This window comes from Cucumis melo, chromosome 1, assembly GCF_025177605.1.
Source record: "Cucumis melo cultivar AY chromosome 1, USDA_Cmelo_AY_1.0, whole genome shotgun sequence".
NCBI lineage: Eukaryota > Viridiplantae > Streptophyta > Magnoliopsida > Cucurbitales > Cucurbitaceae > Cucumis > Cucumis melo.
The window spans coordinates 15,745,970-15,761,908 of record NC_066857.1 but is presented as its reverse complement, the minus strand read 5'-3'; the positions used below and the strand labels follow the sequence as shown (position 1 = coordinate 15,761,908).

Sequence of the window (15,939 nt, the reverse complement as noted above, 5' to 3'; positions counted from 1 at the left end):
TCCAAACTAGAACTGTGCTGCCACTTTCCCAGTCTAGATGTGGATTTTAGTGGAAGTTAATAAGTTTGGAACTAATATACTGGAGTTTGGAAGTTTGTGTTTAGAATGTAGAGTTGTAAGATGAAGTTTTTCGATGAATGCAAATAATATGTGAAAAGTAGAGAAAAGAGGGGAAAGATGGAGTTATTTAATAAATATGCAAACTTTAATAGTATTTACTATTGAAGTTGAATTGTTTACACCAATTTAAGAAGTTGGTGGATCAAATGTCCCCGTCATGTTTCTAGAAGCAGTGTTTAATGCCCTTGTTCTTCATCTATTGAATGGCAAGAACAGACATAAGTGCTACTTGTTAGGAAGTACTTATTAAGTGAACTCTATACCTGCCCATGTTAAGGTGGGGACCTTCTACTATGATCTGTCTTGTGAATTGAAAAACGAGAAAAAGATAGAGCTTTAATGGCAACTTTTATTTAGGTTGTACAACTAATTTTGATGCCCTCTGTATATGCAGTTTGATGATGCAGTTCACTTGTGGTTGGGTACTTTTTTTTCTCTCTTTGTTTTCTGTTTAGACTTCCTGATGGCTCAGGGAAGAGGTGAATGTGGCTCACAAGTGAAGGACGTGTAAGTACCGAAAGTTTATTAATCTAACGATTCATGTCCTTCATTACTTCATCTTGGGTGAATTGTGTTCATATATGTCTAATCTTATAAAAACAACTCTCACTATTCAACATTTAGTTGTCATATACGTTCATTAATAAGTATCATTCTCTTTATTAGTCTAAATGATCATTAGATCAACTCACGGTGAAAAATAAATGGTAAACATATCAAGTACGGTTGTACATAAGTTGGGTCGGGTTTGAGGTAAATTATGGACCAAACCGAGGTCCTTGGGTTGGCAAAAATTGAATCATATCAGTTCAATGTGGAAGGATCAATTCCAACTCAACTCATAATTTTCGGGTTCGGTTATTGGATTGCTTTTTTTCATAATTTAGACTACTTTTTCATTCTTTCATTTTCTACTAAAATTGAATTTTTTTCGTAAACAGAATGTCATATTTACATAATTGACTTTCATATGTTACATCAATTTTTTTAAAATTTATAATCAAATGAAAGTCAAAGTGTTTATCCTCAAATGCATGAAACCTAAGTCTACATTCAAATTCATTCGAAATAGGAATAAAAAGCATTTTATGGGAAGTATAAGTGTACATTTAAATTCATTCAATATATAATAATAATAATAAAATCGAGTTGACCAAGTTACTAGATCCTAATAACCTGATAAAACCATATATATATTAAATTTTACAACTCAATCCTTACTATTTGGATAATTCGGAATGGTCGAGTTAATAGGTTTTTTTGAACCGCCCTAATAAGAAGGTTTGTGCGGAATTTATGTATAAGACAAAATTAAAAAAAAAAAGAAAAAAAAACACACACAAATGTACAGTTTCAAAATTAAATTTTCTTATTAATGCACTAATTTCACAACAAATATACACACACATAAAGAAAAAGTGTGTAACATAAACATAACCAAATGACTAAGTTAGCACAGTGGAGCGTAAGGATCAATATTACTAAAACGTTCATGTTTATTTTCTCCATTTTTAGAAAATATATAAGTTCTCGTTTTTCGTTTCCAAACTTTAAGAAACATTTGTCAAAATTGGATAAAATTGAGAAATCAAAGTAGTTTTGCCGATACTCTTTCCATTTAACTTGATTCCATTTCTTAATCTTACTAAAATGCAATCTGTAGTTGGTCCATTGGTGGAGAGATATACTTAAAACAATCTTAAAATTGGAATATTATCACACAGGCCAACTCGTTCTATATTGACAAGTATTTGACTGACACAAACATGGTTAGGGAAAAGAAGCCAAATGTAGGTCATAAATGGAGGAGTTGGGCCATTGAAGAATGAACCAAAGTTTGATTGACATTCCAGCTACTTCAACAATCCAATTCACTGTTTTGTTTAACCTTCAAAACTGTTTAAGCCACCACCATCACATTACTTCAACTAATCAACCATTATTATATCATCAAACATATCCATACTATCTCCTCAAAAACGGAGTCATGGTTTTTTGTTGATACTCACTTCTCAGGCTCCAAAACAAAGAAATGTTGTCACTCGTCAGAACCAAATCGGCGGCAAGGAAGAAGAGGACGATCATTGTGGGTCTGAACGCTGAGAGTTCCGGTAGAGAGATTCTGCTGCGAATGCTAGTGGTGATTGTCAAAACAGGAGATAATGTGGTGGCGGTTCGTGTTTCGGAGCCGAATGATAATTTTGATCCTAATACTTTTCATATTCATGAGGATCTTTGCAAATCAAAGCAGGTCTAAAACTGGTGGATTGGGGGGTGGTTTTGTTTAGTGGAAATTGAAGCGGGTTTGATTTTGATCATGATTTTGAATTTGTAGGTGGATTTTCAAGTGAGGATTTGTGAAGGAGAATCCTATATTTCGGAATTAACTCGTCAAGTTCGTCTCAATTTTGCCACTGTTCTCGTTCTTGGAACCACCAATTCAGGGTATGATTTTTGTTTTTTTTTTTTTTTTTTCCTTCTTCTTCTTCTTTGCAACTTTTTTAGATTAAAATTACAAATTTAAGAAAACGTTAGAATTTATTCTCATAGGTTATAATTAGAACTTACCGATCAAACTATAGAAACTATTTGTTGGGTCCTACAAATTCTTTGAAAATTTGGACGAAAATTGGGACTTCTAAAATCATATGATTATGCCTTGGAATGAAATTTGAATTGGCTCATATTCTCATTATTCTTCATTCCAATGTCTTAAACAACCCCTTGTAATACATACATCATTCCAAGTCTCAATATCTATCCAAAATTTTAAATGATTTTGATTTTATAGTTTTTATACTTGTGAAAGCTCAAAAAGTAATATTATAACTTTGGGGAGATGCTTTCTAAAAGAAAAATACGAAATTTTTACTTTAATTCAATTGAGTTTTTATGAATAAAGGAACCTTTAGGTTTTCCTCCTTATATTAGAATGGTAATGGCTAAATTTAATTTTACACTGCATTCTTATATTATAAAATATTAGTAATTTAATTATACATTTAGATCTTCTCTCCTCATATTTGTTCGGATAAAGACTTTCGAACACATACATATAATTTTTCTTTTGAGATCAAGAGTTTAATATCCTAACTTTTTATTTAAAACCACGAACAAGACAGAGAACATTAAAAGCTGCGAGAAAATAAAATATTTGCATTTTAGTCCCTAACATGAGTTGTAATTAATTATGCAGTCCCAAAGATTCAGTTGTTAAGACATGCTTGAAAGGGCTGCCTCCAACTTGTACCCTTCTAGTAATGGACAACAAGGGAAATATCCAAATTCAAATGAAGGGTACTTCGCAAGAAGGCTCCACAAGGCCAATCTCCAAACCTCCTCCTTCATCATCACCAACAAACAATCCCAAGAACATCATCAATGAATCATCATCTTCTTCTTCCACCCATCCTTCACTAAACCCATTGACTGAATCATCTTCTTCTTCTTCTTCTTCCTCGCCATTACCGTCACAACCAGAAGAATCTCATAGACCAACTCATGTCAGCAAGGCTGTTCAAATTCCCACATTCGTGTCGGAGAAGCTCCATCGTCTTGATTTGAAGCATTCCATCAGGCTTTTCACACCCCAAGAGATTGCTTCCGCAACCAAGAACTTCAGCCCTTTGATGCTGATTGGAGAGGGTGCGTGCTTTAAATTGTATAGTGCAAAACTTGAAGATGGGCAGTTTGTAGCTGTGAAAGTCCAAACCAAACAGTTTTCATCAGACGATCTACTTCGGGAGATTGAAATGTTGTTTAGCTTGAAGCATGAAAACATTGTTAAGATTCTAGGCTGTTGTAACCGGGAGGAGATTCGAGCGGTAGTGTACAATCATCGGTTGAAAGGAAATTTGATGCAGAATTTGAAGAAACTCAAATGGACTGATAGAGTGAAAGTTGCAATCGGGGTCGCGAAGGCATTGAAGTATCTTCATCATTCTTGTAGTCCTCCAATCATTCATAGAAACATAAAATCATCCAATATTCTGCTCTCTGATCACAGCCAACCACAAGTCAGTTCCCATCTTGCTTTAGTTTGTATGTTCTCTCTGAGATATATTATGAAACTTCTCACATTTTCAGTTATCAAACTTTGGAGAAGCAATGGTACGTCCAGCAGTTCAAGAGGACTCAACACAAGTTGACATCGGGAAGTTCAGTTACTTAGCCCCAGAGTACTTGATGTTTGGAAAAGTAAACGAGAAAGTCGATGTTTATTCCTACGGCGTCGTGCTTTTGGAACTCGTCACTGGGAAACATGCAGTTCAGACAGAGCCGACTAACCGTAGAAGCTTAGTTTTCTGGGTAAGAAAACGAACAACCAAACGTTTAGGGTAACTTTTAATACAGCATTTCCTTATCTTCTTGATATTTATGATATTTTATCGTGCTGATCCACAGGCAAGGTCCCTACTAAGCTGTAATTTGGCAGAACATTTAATTGATCCATATTTGAAGGAAGATTATAACCATGATGTGATGGAAATGATGATGATTATTGCCCGCCTCTGCCTCTTGCACTCATCATCGAGACGACCAACAATGGAAACTGTAAGAAGTTTCTTTCCCTGCACTAAAATTTCAATATGTCAGAGCTAACCTTGTGATAGAACACAATGCAGATAGTGAAGCTATTTGAAGAACCAGAGTACTTGAAGAAAATGCAAAGGGGAAAAGAGGATCTCCTAACTGTGCTAACTCCCAAAGCTGAGAAGGGATTATGGAAAAATGAAGAATCGGCTCTGCGAGATACAACCAAAACAGAACAGAACTATGGATTTTCTGATAACTTAAATGTCACATGATTAAGCAAATTATGAATACTAACATATGAATGGTATGGATCCACTGTTAGGGATAATTCAGTAAGATATAATTCTTTTCTCATCACTTGGCTTTGTAAATGTATCAAACAAGAGAATTCGACAAAAGTTGTAAACTATAAAACTCGTGTATATTAACAGATTGCTTAGTTTGATTGCCATTGCCTATTTACTTCTACTCTCCACCTAGATTAGAATGAGCACATGTGAATGAGAATTATGGTAGAATTTGAACACATAACAACCAAACAATAACTTCAAGAGAGAGAGAGAGAGAAGAACAAAGTGGAACCTGGCTGATCTTTAAAATAAATAATGATTAAAGAATATCGAACGCTGTTCTTATTGGAGTACAATAATTCACACTAATTTACGAGCAACTTCTTTAAGGAAAAGAACTACTAAAATTCCTATCTTCCTCACTAATGCATTTTTCTTTTTTGCCTCTTTCTTCCTCTCATTGTTGTTCAAATTACAACAAAAGTATACAGCAACGAAGAGGTAAGAGAGGAAAACATGGCTGAAATTTTCCAGACCATTATAATTTATAAACAAGTTAGCATCACAGCAGAATATTCCTCTCCTTTCTCTTGCTACTGCATAATTCTTTGTTAATTGTAGCAACATTAAACAGAGGAAGAAAGAAAAATACAAGATGAAGAAAACACCGATAAACGTGCTAAGAAAAATACTGGAGACGGGTGCAAATGGGATTTTTGCAAACCCAGAGCTCAACTGAAAGAATGTGTTGTGCATCATGACGGCAATTATTTATGGAGAAGCTGTGCTTTTGCCATCAGCCTTCCCACACAGGAGAGCATTATCTGGAACATTGTACTCATCCCTGAAGGACTTAACTGGTGTGTAAACTCTAAGATAAAATTGTTGCCCAAGGTATTGTCTTGCCCAAAACTCTGACCTTATGTTCCACATTCCAACATTGTCAAGTGACATATAAATGGCAGTCCATGACTTTGGGTATACCTACAAATGACAAGTAAAAATTTCATTACTTTAACACTCGGATCAGATTTTATACTGAACTTGGTGGATGTGAATTCCATTAACTTCAGAAATTTCTCGACAAGAAAGAGGCGATGATATACCTGAGTGGTACACCGCGAAACTGCATCTCGGAGATTGTATTGTTCTCTGCTAGCGGGTGTCCAAACTCCTCCATCCATTCTGCAACAATAAATCAATGTTGTAGATTCATTTATGGAATATTAGCTTAAAATGCATATAGTGAAGTTCACTCAGACAATAAAACAAGACATTATCGTGAATTAGCAAAAACAATATAAATTTGACTATTGTTGCGGCATGCATTCCTTGGTTTGAATAATTAAACGGTTCTTACCCAACAACCCAGAAGGAGTAACCATCAATATGCCAACTCTGTACGATGTTCTCGTGGTTCTGGAAAACAATCTCAATAAAGGCTCTATAGTCAGCACCCATGACTGAGGTATCAAGGAACATTGTCTTCCCAGAAGGAAAATCCGGGATACTTCCAATGCGAAAAACTCCATCAATACTGAAGTAATCTGCAAGCTTAAGAGGTGTGTCAGCAGGAATGAAAGACACACTGTTAACAGCATATCTCTGCTTGCGATTGACAAGAGCTGCTGAACTCTCCAGCTTGATAGTCCTGGAAATATTAATCAGACCATAGTGATACGAGCCCTGGGGGTTTGGTCTCGGTCCACTTGCAGTGAGATTAGTCCTAAAAACAAACAAAGCAAACATATAAGCGACATCATGCCAAAGATTGATCTAGCACAGCAGTCAACATATTAATTTCATGATATAATTGCAACATATTAAATGAAGAATACCTGATGGAACGAGCCTGATTAATGGACCACTCGACTTCAGTTGGTCCACCAGGAATTGGACCACCCACAGAGGTGGTGGAGTCGCTGTAATGAAGAATGGCAGTGGAGGTGAGGACCTTGGGAGCAAACCGTGTCGAAACAGCAATATAGAAATCACGGGACGGCTGATCCGCAGTGATGAGCACAGAATAAGATTGACCCACATGAACATCAAGGGATGAATAAGTATTCTGCATTGTATGAGTGCCTTCAACTTCAACTAGCTTCAGCTCATGATCTTGAACCCTGAAATTCAGCGAATGCTGAAGCCCCACATTCGTTATTCTAAACCTGTAAGTCTTACCTACAACAACAACAACAACAAAAAACCCAAAAAAATCACTTCGAATTGTTCCATTCCAATCGAAAATCAGTCCTAAATCCAAATCACAAATTACCCTTTTCAACAGTGAAAGTAGTAGCACTCGGACCACGGCCATTGATAACAATTCCATTAGGGAAAGGGAGTCTATGACCACGATCCAAGATGGTCTTCAATGTCTGATCAAAACAAACAACACCACAACAAACAAATGTCATAAAATCATCCAAACTTGAGTGAAACTATTACACTGTAAAGTCGAACCGTTAGTTACCGTGTGATTGGCGGTGTACCAGTCGCCGATGAGAAGGGTGTAATCGGCAGCCGGCTCCGGGAAAGGGACGGGAATGAGGGGACGACTGAGAACTCTTATACTTCCAAATCCACCGGCGGCTTTGTGGAATGCAAGAGAGGGAAAATAGAAGTAACTTCCGATCTGATCCTTCACCTGAATCCGGTAGGTAAAGTTCTGGCCAGGCGGAATCGGGCATGTGGTTCCGTATACTCCGTCTTGGTAAGAATTCTTCCTCTGTTGAACTCCATTCCTACGTTTGGATTCACAAAAGAGCGCTTTAATTTCTAATGGGCCAAAACGGTAGGCCCAAGTTTAATGGGCCTAAAGTCCAATTAGTTTTCTCTTTTTAAACTCCAACCAAACTTAAATGATTAAATAAAAGCTTTTAAAACGACTTTTGAGTTAAAAAGTTGAAATTTGCATTTTATTCTCTTCTCACGTGTCCTTTCAGATATCTAAATTGCAATCTTATTTATATTGTTTTCTCTTTTAATTTGTTATGTACTTTGTTTCAAAAATTAAACTTGTTTTTTAAAACTTTTTTTTTTAAAAAAAAAAAAAAAAAAAAAAAAAAAAAAAAAAATTAAACCTACCTTTTGTTTTTAGACTAAAAAATTTTATTTTTATTTTTAAAAAGTAACATTACGAAGGAACTTTTTAGAAACTAAAAATTCTTTTAACACATCTCAAATGTTATTTTCTTTCAAAAATTATCCATATAAATTCCACCACTTTGTTTTTCTATAAATTTGATTATTAAACAAATAATTTCTTACATCTCTAGATATTACTACTATATTCCTGATTCAATATATGTATATGTATATATAAATTATTTACTTTTAAATTATTTCCCATATTTAAGAAAATAAATAATATAGTTTCCAAATGCCAATTATTTGAAAGTTGGTGTGTATTTTACTTCTTAAACTTTGAAATACGACAGATTTAGTTTTTTGATATCTTTTCAAATTTACAAAATCTACTAAACATAAATTTTTAGTAACGAATGGTTTAATATTTAGATTTATAATAATGAAACCTTCCTAACTCCGCCAATGACTTTGTCAAAATTGAAAGTTAGGATAGGAACCAAACCAATGTAAAATTGATTGAAAAGGTGTGTGAATATTAATTAAGATATAAAACAGAAGTCTTTTAGTCATTACTGTTATGATGTGAAGTTTTGTTTAAATAATACCAAAAGAAAATAAAAAAACAACAATTCCTTTCTTCATCACAAAACTATTCCCACACACTGAAAAAGAGAAAGGTGTGAATGAAAGAAAGAAAAGAAAAGAAAAGAAAAACACAAACCAAGACAGAAGAAATGGCTCCGGCAGACTGTTATGAACATTGATGTAAATATTATCATTCGTAACCGCATAAATATCCGGTCCCGGAAATTGCCCATTTATCAATATCCCCTACAAAATTCCATTCACAAAATCAGTATTATTCAACTCATCAAAAGCTTAAGCTAGATACGAAAAGAAAGAAAAAAGAATCAATATCTCAAACCTGTTGGCGAACCCCGAGAGGATAGATATCGCCATAGGTAACGTTCCAATCGAAGAATCTATAAGGGCTATCAGCAAATGCAATGTTGATGAATAAACCCAAAACCAAAGCGACATTAAAACCACCCCATAAGTTGGTGGATGATCTCTGTGCCATTTGTTTTGTGTTTGGGGATTTAGAGCTAGAGAGATGGAAGAGTTGGGTCTTGGCACAAAAAATGGGTAACTGGTGAAGAGAGAAAGCAAATGGTGTATTTAAAGAATGAAGAAGAAGGAGAGAAGAATAATTTTATATTTATATATGAATTTGTTTATATGAATAAATTAAAATGGAAATGGAAAAGAGAAAGAGAGAGGAAGTTGGAGTGTTTAGGAGAAGGCCGCGGTGTGGTCATTACAGCAAAGGTTTAACTGTTTTCTTCATTTCCATTTATTCTCTTTTTAATTATTCTATATTTTCAAACTAATAATATATTATATCCCAACTTTGGTTTACATTTACAAATAAACTCATTTTCACTCTCTTTCTCTTTTATAATAAATTAACGGTAACAAATTAAGTCTATTTGATTCCTTCCCCTCCGCCTCCATCAAAAACTAAACTAAACTATTTATTGTTATCTTATTTCTAATTTATTTCTTGAATTCTTTTCGATTATAGCAAAATATTACAATCTATTTATGATGAATCGATGTAGTACACTAATTAATATAGATTGTCTATATTCATCCATATCATGATAGATAGATTGTCGTATTTTGTTATATTTATAAATATTTTCAAAAGCATGTACGCTTTAGAATGAATGAGCCGTTTTCTAAACCATAAAGATATATGTTCGATAATAATTAAAATAACAAAAGAGACGTAAATTAGAGTTTATTTCAAAGGGTATAAACATGTCACTTTGTTTTTGATTAGTTTGTCTAATAAAAAATTGATGTGAACCAATACTTATTTGTTTTTCTTGGAATACAAATCAGTATGTATCTAATTTTATATTAAAGAATCAAACCAATGAGTCAATTTAGTTTTTTGTTGCACTCTTTCCTCTATGTCTCCAAGTTTTGAAAGAATAATTGTGCTTTTAGTTTTGAATCCATATTTATTCTTACTTTTAACATATTATTCCTAACCTCTTTTTATATATATATATATATATATAATTGTCTAATAAGATATGTGAGTGTTCAATAAGTTTTCTAAATTTTCAATCTTGTACAAGTAGGATGCAAAGATTTGAAATAGGTGATACTTACCACCAAAAAAAAATTGTAAATTTCAAATTCTCTCTCTTTTCTCTTCCTTTTTTTCTTTTTTTTTTTTTCAATTTTTTTATGTTTTGCATTTCTTTAAAATTACAATCTTATTCAGAAGAGGTAAATTTAGTGGATTGAAGTTTCAATTATATGTATTTAAATGATTTATGGATTCTCCATTTGTACATTTCTAATCACTGTCATATCATTTTATGCCTTAGTTTTTGTCCAATGTTCTAATTGACTTTTGCTCCAAATCTATAGTTTTGAAAATAGGCTAATATTACAACTTTTCTAAAGGAAGAGAATTTTTAAAAAAAAAAAATATATATATATATATATAGAAGTCATATTCTATATCTCTTACAGAGAAAGAAAAGTTAAAGTGTTAAACTATAAATTAATTGTTGTGTTGAATATCTCTTACCAACCATTTATCCCAATGGTTAAACTATAAAGATTTTGACCAATTTCATGCATTTTTATAGTGAAATAAAAGTTGATCCTTTTGTCTTAAAACTTCCAACAATTACGATACTTTAAAAATCAATGAATTTTAAAATTTATTTATGGATTAAGCTATAATTCTATTAAATACAACATTTTAATTTTAAAAAGTTATTAAGGTAAAAATTTGTGGATCTTCAAGTGCTTTATTCCTCCTTTTAATTTATGTGTGGATTTTGCTCGCAGCATGATTTGGCGTTCTTGCTAATTACTGCATAGTTATCAAAGTTGGAAATTTTATTAAAAATTTGAAAGTTGAAAAATAAAATTAAAATTTGAATGAGAATGAGAATTTAAATCCAAAGAATTGAGTATTCAAATAAATTTATAAAGTCAGATTCTATACTGTGCATGGAATTTATTTAATCTTATTTTGATTTTCACCATCACATGCTAACAAATATATATTTTGCTGTGATTCTAAATTAATTATTTCAGATCTGGTATTAAAAATATGAATAGATATCTTAAGGTCAACTAAATGATAATTAAACCATCAACATCGTATTATTGTTAATAATTTTGTTAACTTCATGTGCTCAGTTTTGTTGTTAAAACTTTTTCGGAGGAAAAATAAATAAACAGATTTTACAATAAGGCTTTAAACTTAAATAAGTATTGCAATTTTTACTCTTTCCTGATCTAATTTTCATTTATTCACTGTCCACTATTTTGTATACAAATCTTCGTTAATAATCCATAAATTTTAATAATATAAGAGTTATACAAAAATAAGTTCATATACATATAAATTAACCATAGAATAAATTTGTTAAATTAAAAAAAAAAAAAAAAATCTTTTGTTAATATTCATATAGTTCAACAAAAGTTAACTTCAGCATCACTCGTAAAATGTTATCAATTTCTACAAATGCTTTATAATTTATTGAATACATATTGAAGAGTCTCCACAATATTTGGAACAATAATTTATCCAATGTTCAAAATTGTAACACATTTTAAAGTTGGTCAGAATGGTAAAACTTATCTAAGTTTGAGATACAATATAGTTTATTGAAACGAAATGTTAAGTACCGACATCGGCACAATCTTGTAAATTTAGAGTTCAAAATTGAACTAGTATTTTAGTTTTTGTAGTTTGTTATTTTTTCAATTTTAGTTATGCATTTTTTTTAAAATGTTTATAATTTTTCTAAAAAATTTGAAAAATAAAATATCATTTTGGTCCTCAGGTCTTGACTCTAGTTTCTATTTAGTCCTTAATTTTGATTTTGGTGTCAATTTAGTTCATAAATATTAAATTGCTACAAGTTTACTCTTATAATTTTAGTTTCGTTTCAATCTGGTTCCTAAAATTCAATATTTTACATTTTTATCCCCAATTATTTTTTTTATTGAATACTCACTTAAAAAATAAATGCTGGTATATTATTAATTAATTTAAAGTAATTATAAAATAAAATTCTAAATTTAATGTTAAAAACGATGAAAAGATTAATTTTAATTAATTATAATTTATTTAATTATTTTAAATTTATTGACGTACATTAACACAAGACGAAGAATGAGCATTAGTGAAAATTTGAGACTAAAAATAAAAAATTAAAATCTATATATCAAATTGTAACAAAATTCAAATGTAAATGATAAAGTTGTAACATTTTGAAATCTAGAGAATAAACAAAATCTTACCCCAAAACTTATAACCAAAAAAATGTATTAATAAAAAACGTTTGCAGTCTTATAACATTTTTTTTTTTAATTTTTTGAAGAAACATATTAATATAATATATTTTATCGCCTAAAAATAAAAAACACTATTTTTTATTTAACAAACTTTGATAGTTTAAATGTACAAACAACCAAAGAAAATGGTATTTTAACAAAAAAAAAAAAAAAAGGAAAAAAGAAAAAAGAAAGAAAAGATTTCTTAAAATAATAATAAATAAAATAAGTAATAACTGATTTAAAAATTAGAGTCAAAATGAAGAGTGATTAGTGGAAGCGGAAGCGGTGGTCAGTCCAAAGGCGCGAAATAGTAAACATATATATATATATGGCCAATAATAACACTCCACGTAAGCAAATTAACATTAATTGAAGAGAAAGAGAATGTGAATTTAATGCTCAAATTGCAACGGAAGGCGACTTCTTTCCTTTCTGTTTTTTCTTTTTCTAATATAAAGAAACAGAAAATACATTTTTTATCTATAAATTTTACATCTAATTTCCATTTAATTTGTCCACATAGTTGATTATTATATTCAATTTCATAAGTTTCATAGATATAATTTACCGTTGATGGATAAAGTATTCTAGTTTGAATAAAATGATCGTAAAAGACTAGCTTGAAGTTAGAGGTTCGAACAATCTCTAAATATAAAATGTTACGTTTTTACTCAATAATTTTGAGTTTGATTTTAATCGTTACATTTTTTTAATGAATGTTAAGTTTTATTTACTTTCAAGGTATGGATTCTTGAACTATGGAGTTTATAATAAGTGCACATTTATGACTCTAAATGTTACTATTAGTTAATTAATTTTAAACAATTACAATAGAATAGTTCTTATTATTAATCTTATACCGTTATTAAAATTAATTATAAAATTTCATATATTAAAATTTAAAGAATAATGAGTACTAAACTTAAAATTAATTTTTTTTGATAAAAATATAATATATTTGAAGTATATTTAAAAATACTTTGGTATATTTGAAAAAAAAAAACTCTAAAAGACAAAATTGTTTAAAATATTTGCATACATATATAATAAAATGTCATTTTTTTTTATTAGCGATAGATATTATTAATAGAGATGAAGTGAGATAATAATGTTGGTATTACAATTACATATATTTTAATAAATGATTGGATTAAATTTTTTATGAGGGGGAAATTTAAGAATGAATGGGAAAAAGGGAATAGGGAATAGGAAAAAGGGTGTTAAATCTTATAATTTGTTGTAAAGGCGCGTTTGGTTGAGCCGTCAAATGGGTAGATGATAAGAGTGGAAATCCCCGTGAATTCTGACGCGACACACGGAATTTCCATGTGCTGGAAATTTATAAGGAAAAAAGAAAAAGAAAAAAAAAAAACACGCCTTTCCAGCTGGGCCCAATTGTTTTTCAAAAGTGGGGCCGTATAGATTTCATCAACGGCCCAGATGGAAGGAGAGACGTAGAGATTTGTAGAGAAAGACAGAAGAGTTTGTGCCTTTCTGGTGTGTCTGTGATTATATTATACATATTATTATTGCCTTTGAATACTACGCCGTTTTGGTCCCATCATCAGACGTAAACGACTGCATATTCTTTTTATTTTTGGAGTGTTGAAATTTGGGAGTCAACTCAATATGAAACTGAGTTGGATTCTCTGTTTTTGACGAGTGAATAATGAAAAATGGTGGCATGAGATCTAAACCCTAAAACCCAAAGAACCCATCATTGAATTTTCAATTCTCTAACAAATCATGAATGTCAACAAAGTAATTAACTTAATAGTTTTCCTTACAGATAATAGGTTTCATCTCTCACTCTTTAGTTATATACTAAAGAAAACCATGGATATATGTTTTAGAAAGTTAATTAATGCTTCTGTTCAATATAAAATTGAATATTATGTATAAGTAATATTCAACTTTAAGTCTTATATCCAGTAGGTTCTCAAATTTTCTTCTAAATTTTCATATATGTAGAACACAAAATTAAAATGTAAAAGGTATATTATAGACAAAACTAGAAGCTTAAGAACTTGGACTTGTATCTTTTTTATCATTTATAGATTGAGTAGGCACAAATCTAAAAATTTGAAAACCTATTATTGGAGCAATACATGATGAATTAAAATTCATAAAACAATTTATAGTAAGAAATCAGATAGTTTTTAGAGAGTACGCAATTTATAAAAATATGTATAGATATATATATATATATGTAATTGAAATTGAAAGAAGGTTAGAGATTTGAATTTGTAAATTTTGAGGTGAGGTTATTCAATATTGATTGAAAAACTCATTTAATCTTTTCAAAAAAGGAGTTGAATTTAATTTATTTGGTAAATCAGTTTGGCATGCTAATTTTTAACTTTGAAACAAAGTGAATAGAATAGATTAGGTTGCACCATATTTTAAACCCATAAAAAATGTATATGGAGTACAAATCCAAAATAATATCCAAATTTAGACAATTAGTTCATCTATACGAACAATATACAATTAAATAAATAATTATTGATCCATCATGAATAACAAGTCGTTAATTATACTCTTTTCAATAGCTGAAATAACATAGAATTTAATTGTACTATAGCATTTGGAAATCAAATATTTGATTAGTCCATTCATTCAGGGCGAGGGTAGGATACCATTTATGTACAAAACAAAATATTTGATTACAAATTAGATTTTGTGTTGAACGACTTGAAGGTCACTATGAGTGGATGCACCTTATCTTTTGAATTTTCCTTGTCTTTTAAGTTTTTGTGTTTTTGTTTGTTATATTAAGAAAATTAGTAATTACATTTGATAGTATGGTGTAACCTAATATTTTAAATACAATTAGTAAACAACGTGTGCAATGCACGTGAAAAATTACATACAAAAAAGTTATAGTTTTAATTTAACTTTATAAAATTAGAAAAGTCATTTCAATATTTTTTTTTTTATATTTATATTCTTTTTATATTCACATCAACGTAACCATTAAAACTATGTGATGACAAAATTGTCACTAAAATAAGACAAAAGGAAAGTTATAATGAAAGGGTAAAATAGGAATAAAAAATTTATCCACATCCATCCTTTTATATATATATATATAGTATAAACGAGAGATATTTTAAGCAAGGTTTTAAATGGCAATAACTATTTTATGGAAATCTAATATGAATGATAATTTTGTATGGAATGTGTGAATGGATATTTTTGTGGGAAAAGAAGAAAAAGAAAAAACTAACCTTTCTTATAAATCTCACTGAGTCATTTCATTTACATATAAATTAATCTCTCTTTTTATAGGAAGATAGAGAGGATGCCCTTTTTTGTTCCTTTCCACAGGCAAACCAAAAGAGAAACTCTCCCTTCTTCTTCATTCAAAGAAAATTATGTTATGTTTTGGCATTTCCATTTCCATTTCCATTGTTTTCTTTTAAATTTGTTTTGTTGTTTTTTAATTTTGTAAGAGTGAGGTTTTTTTTTTCTTCTAATCCATTCACTTGGCAAAACCACACAAAAATTAGAGTTGGACTTG

At 30.5% G+C, this 15,939-nt stretch overlaps 2 protein-coding genes across 3 annotated transcripts; one reads left to right on the top strand and one right to left on the bottom strand.

Moving 5' to 3' along the window:
* The first annotated feature begins 79 nt into the window (after nucleotides 1–79).
* LOC103490247 (PTI1-like tyrosine-protein kinase 2) lies at nucleotides 80–5,109 on the top strand. Of its 2 annotated transcripts, XM_008449679.3 has the most exons (7): nucleotides 80–627; nucleotides 2,137–2,371; nucleotides 2,456–2,565; nucleotides 3,317–4,136; nucleotides 4,207–4,428; nucleotides 4,525–4,674; nucleotides 4,746–5,109. In XM_008449679.3, the coding sequence occupies exons 1-7, from the start codon at nucleotides 509–511 to the stop codon at nucleotides 4,926–4,928; spliced, it is 1,839 nt and encodes a 612-aa protein (XP_008447901.2). In that variant the 5' UTR covers nucleotides 80–508; the 3' UTR covers nucleotides 4,929–5,109. The 2 variants fall into 2 exon arrangements, with proteins under 2 accessions (XP_008447901.2, XP_016900474.1); XM_017044985.2 differs by having other exon boundaries at nucleotides 4,525–5,108.
* Nucleotides 5,110–5,243: 134 nt separating this feature from the next.
* LOC103490248 (L-ascorbate oxidase homolog) lies at nucleotides 5,244–9,341 on the bottom strand. Its single transcript, XM_008449680.3, has 8 exons — nucleotides 8,962–9,341; nucleotides 8,758–8,867; nucleotides 7,420–7,690; nucleotides 7,222–7,324; nucleotides 6,785–7,127; nucleotides 6,307–6,672; nucleotides 6,053–6,131; nucleotides 5,244–5,930 (listed from the first exon to the last, which is right to left on the bottom strand). The coding sequence occupies exons 1-8, from the start codon at nucleotides 9,115–9,117 to the stop codon at nucleotides 5,718–5,720; spliced, it is 1,641 nt and encodes a 546-aa protein (XP_008447902.1). The 5' UTR covers nucleotides 9,118–9,341; the 3' UTR covers nucleotides 5,244–5,717.
* Between the last annotated feature and the right edge of the window lie 6,598 nt (nucleotides 9,342–15,939).

What these genes read in the sequence shown, in the direction of transcription:
- LOC103490248 (XM_008449680.3), bottom strand. Translation starts at nt 9,117, where the DNA reads ATGGCACAGAGATCATCCACCAACTTATGGGGTGGTTTTAATGTCGCT. An exon ending in TACTTTCACTGTTGAAAAGG is followed by an intron (nt 7,128 to 7,221) that starts GTAATTTGTGAT and finishes TTGTTGTTGTAG; the next exon opens with GTAAGACTTACAGGTTTAGA. An exon ending in TTTCGCGGTGTACCACTCAG is followed by an intron (nt 5,931 to 6,052) that starts GTATATCATCGC and finishes TGTCATTTGTAG; the next exon opens with GTATACCCAAAGTCATGGAC.
- LOC103490247 (XM_008449679.3), top strand. Translation starts at nt 509, where the DNA reads ATGCAGTTTGATGATGCAGTTCACTTGTGGTTGGGTACTTTTTTTTCT. An exon ending in GGCTCACAAGTGAAGGACGT is followed by an intron (nt 628 to 2,136) that starts GTAAGTACCGAA and finishes CTCACTTCTCAG; the next exon opens with GCTCCAAAACAAAGAAATGT. An exon ending in CTTGGAACCACCAATTCAGG is followed by an intron (nt 2,566 to 3,316) that starts GTATGATTTTTG and finishes TTAATTATGCAG; the next exon opens with TCCCAAAGATTCAGTTGTTA.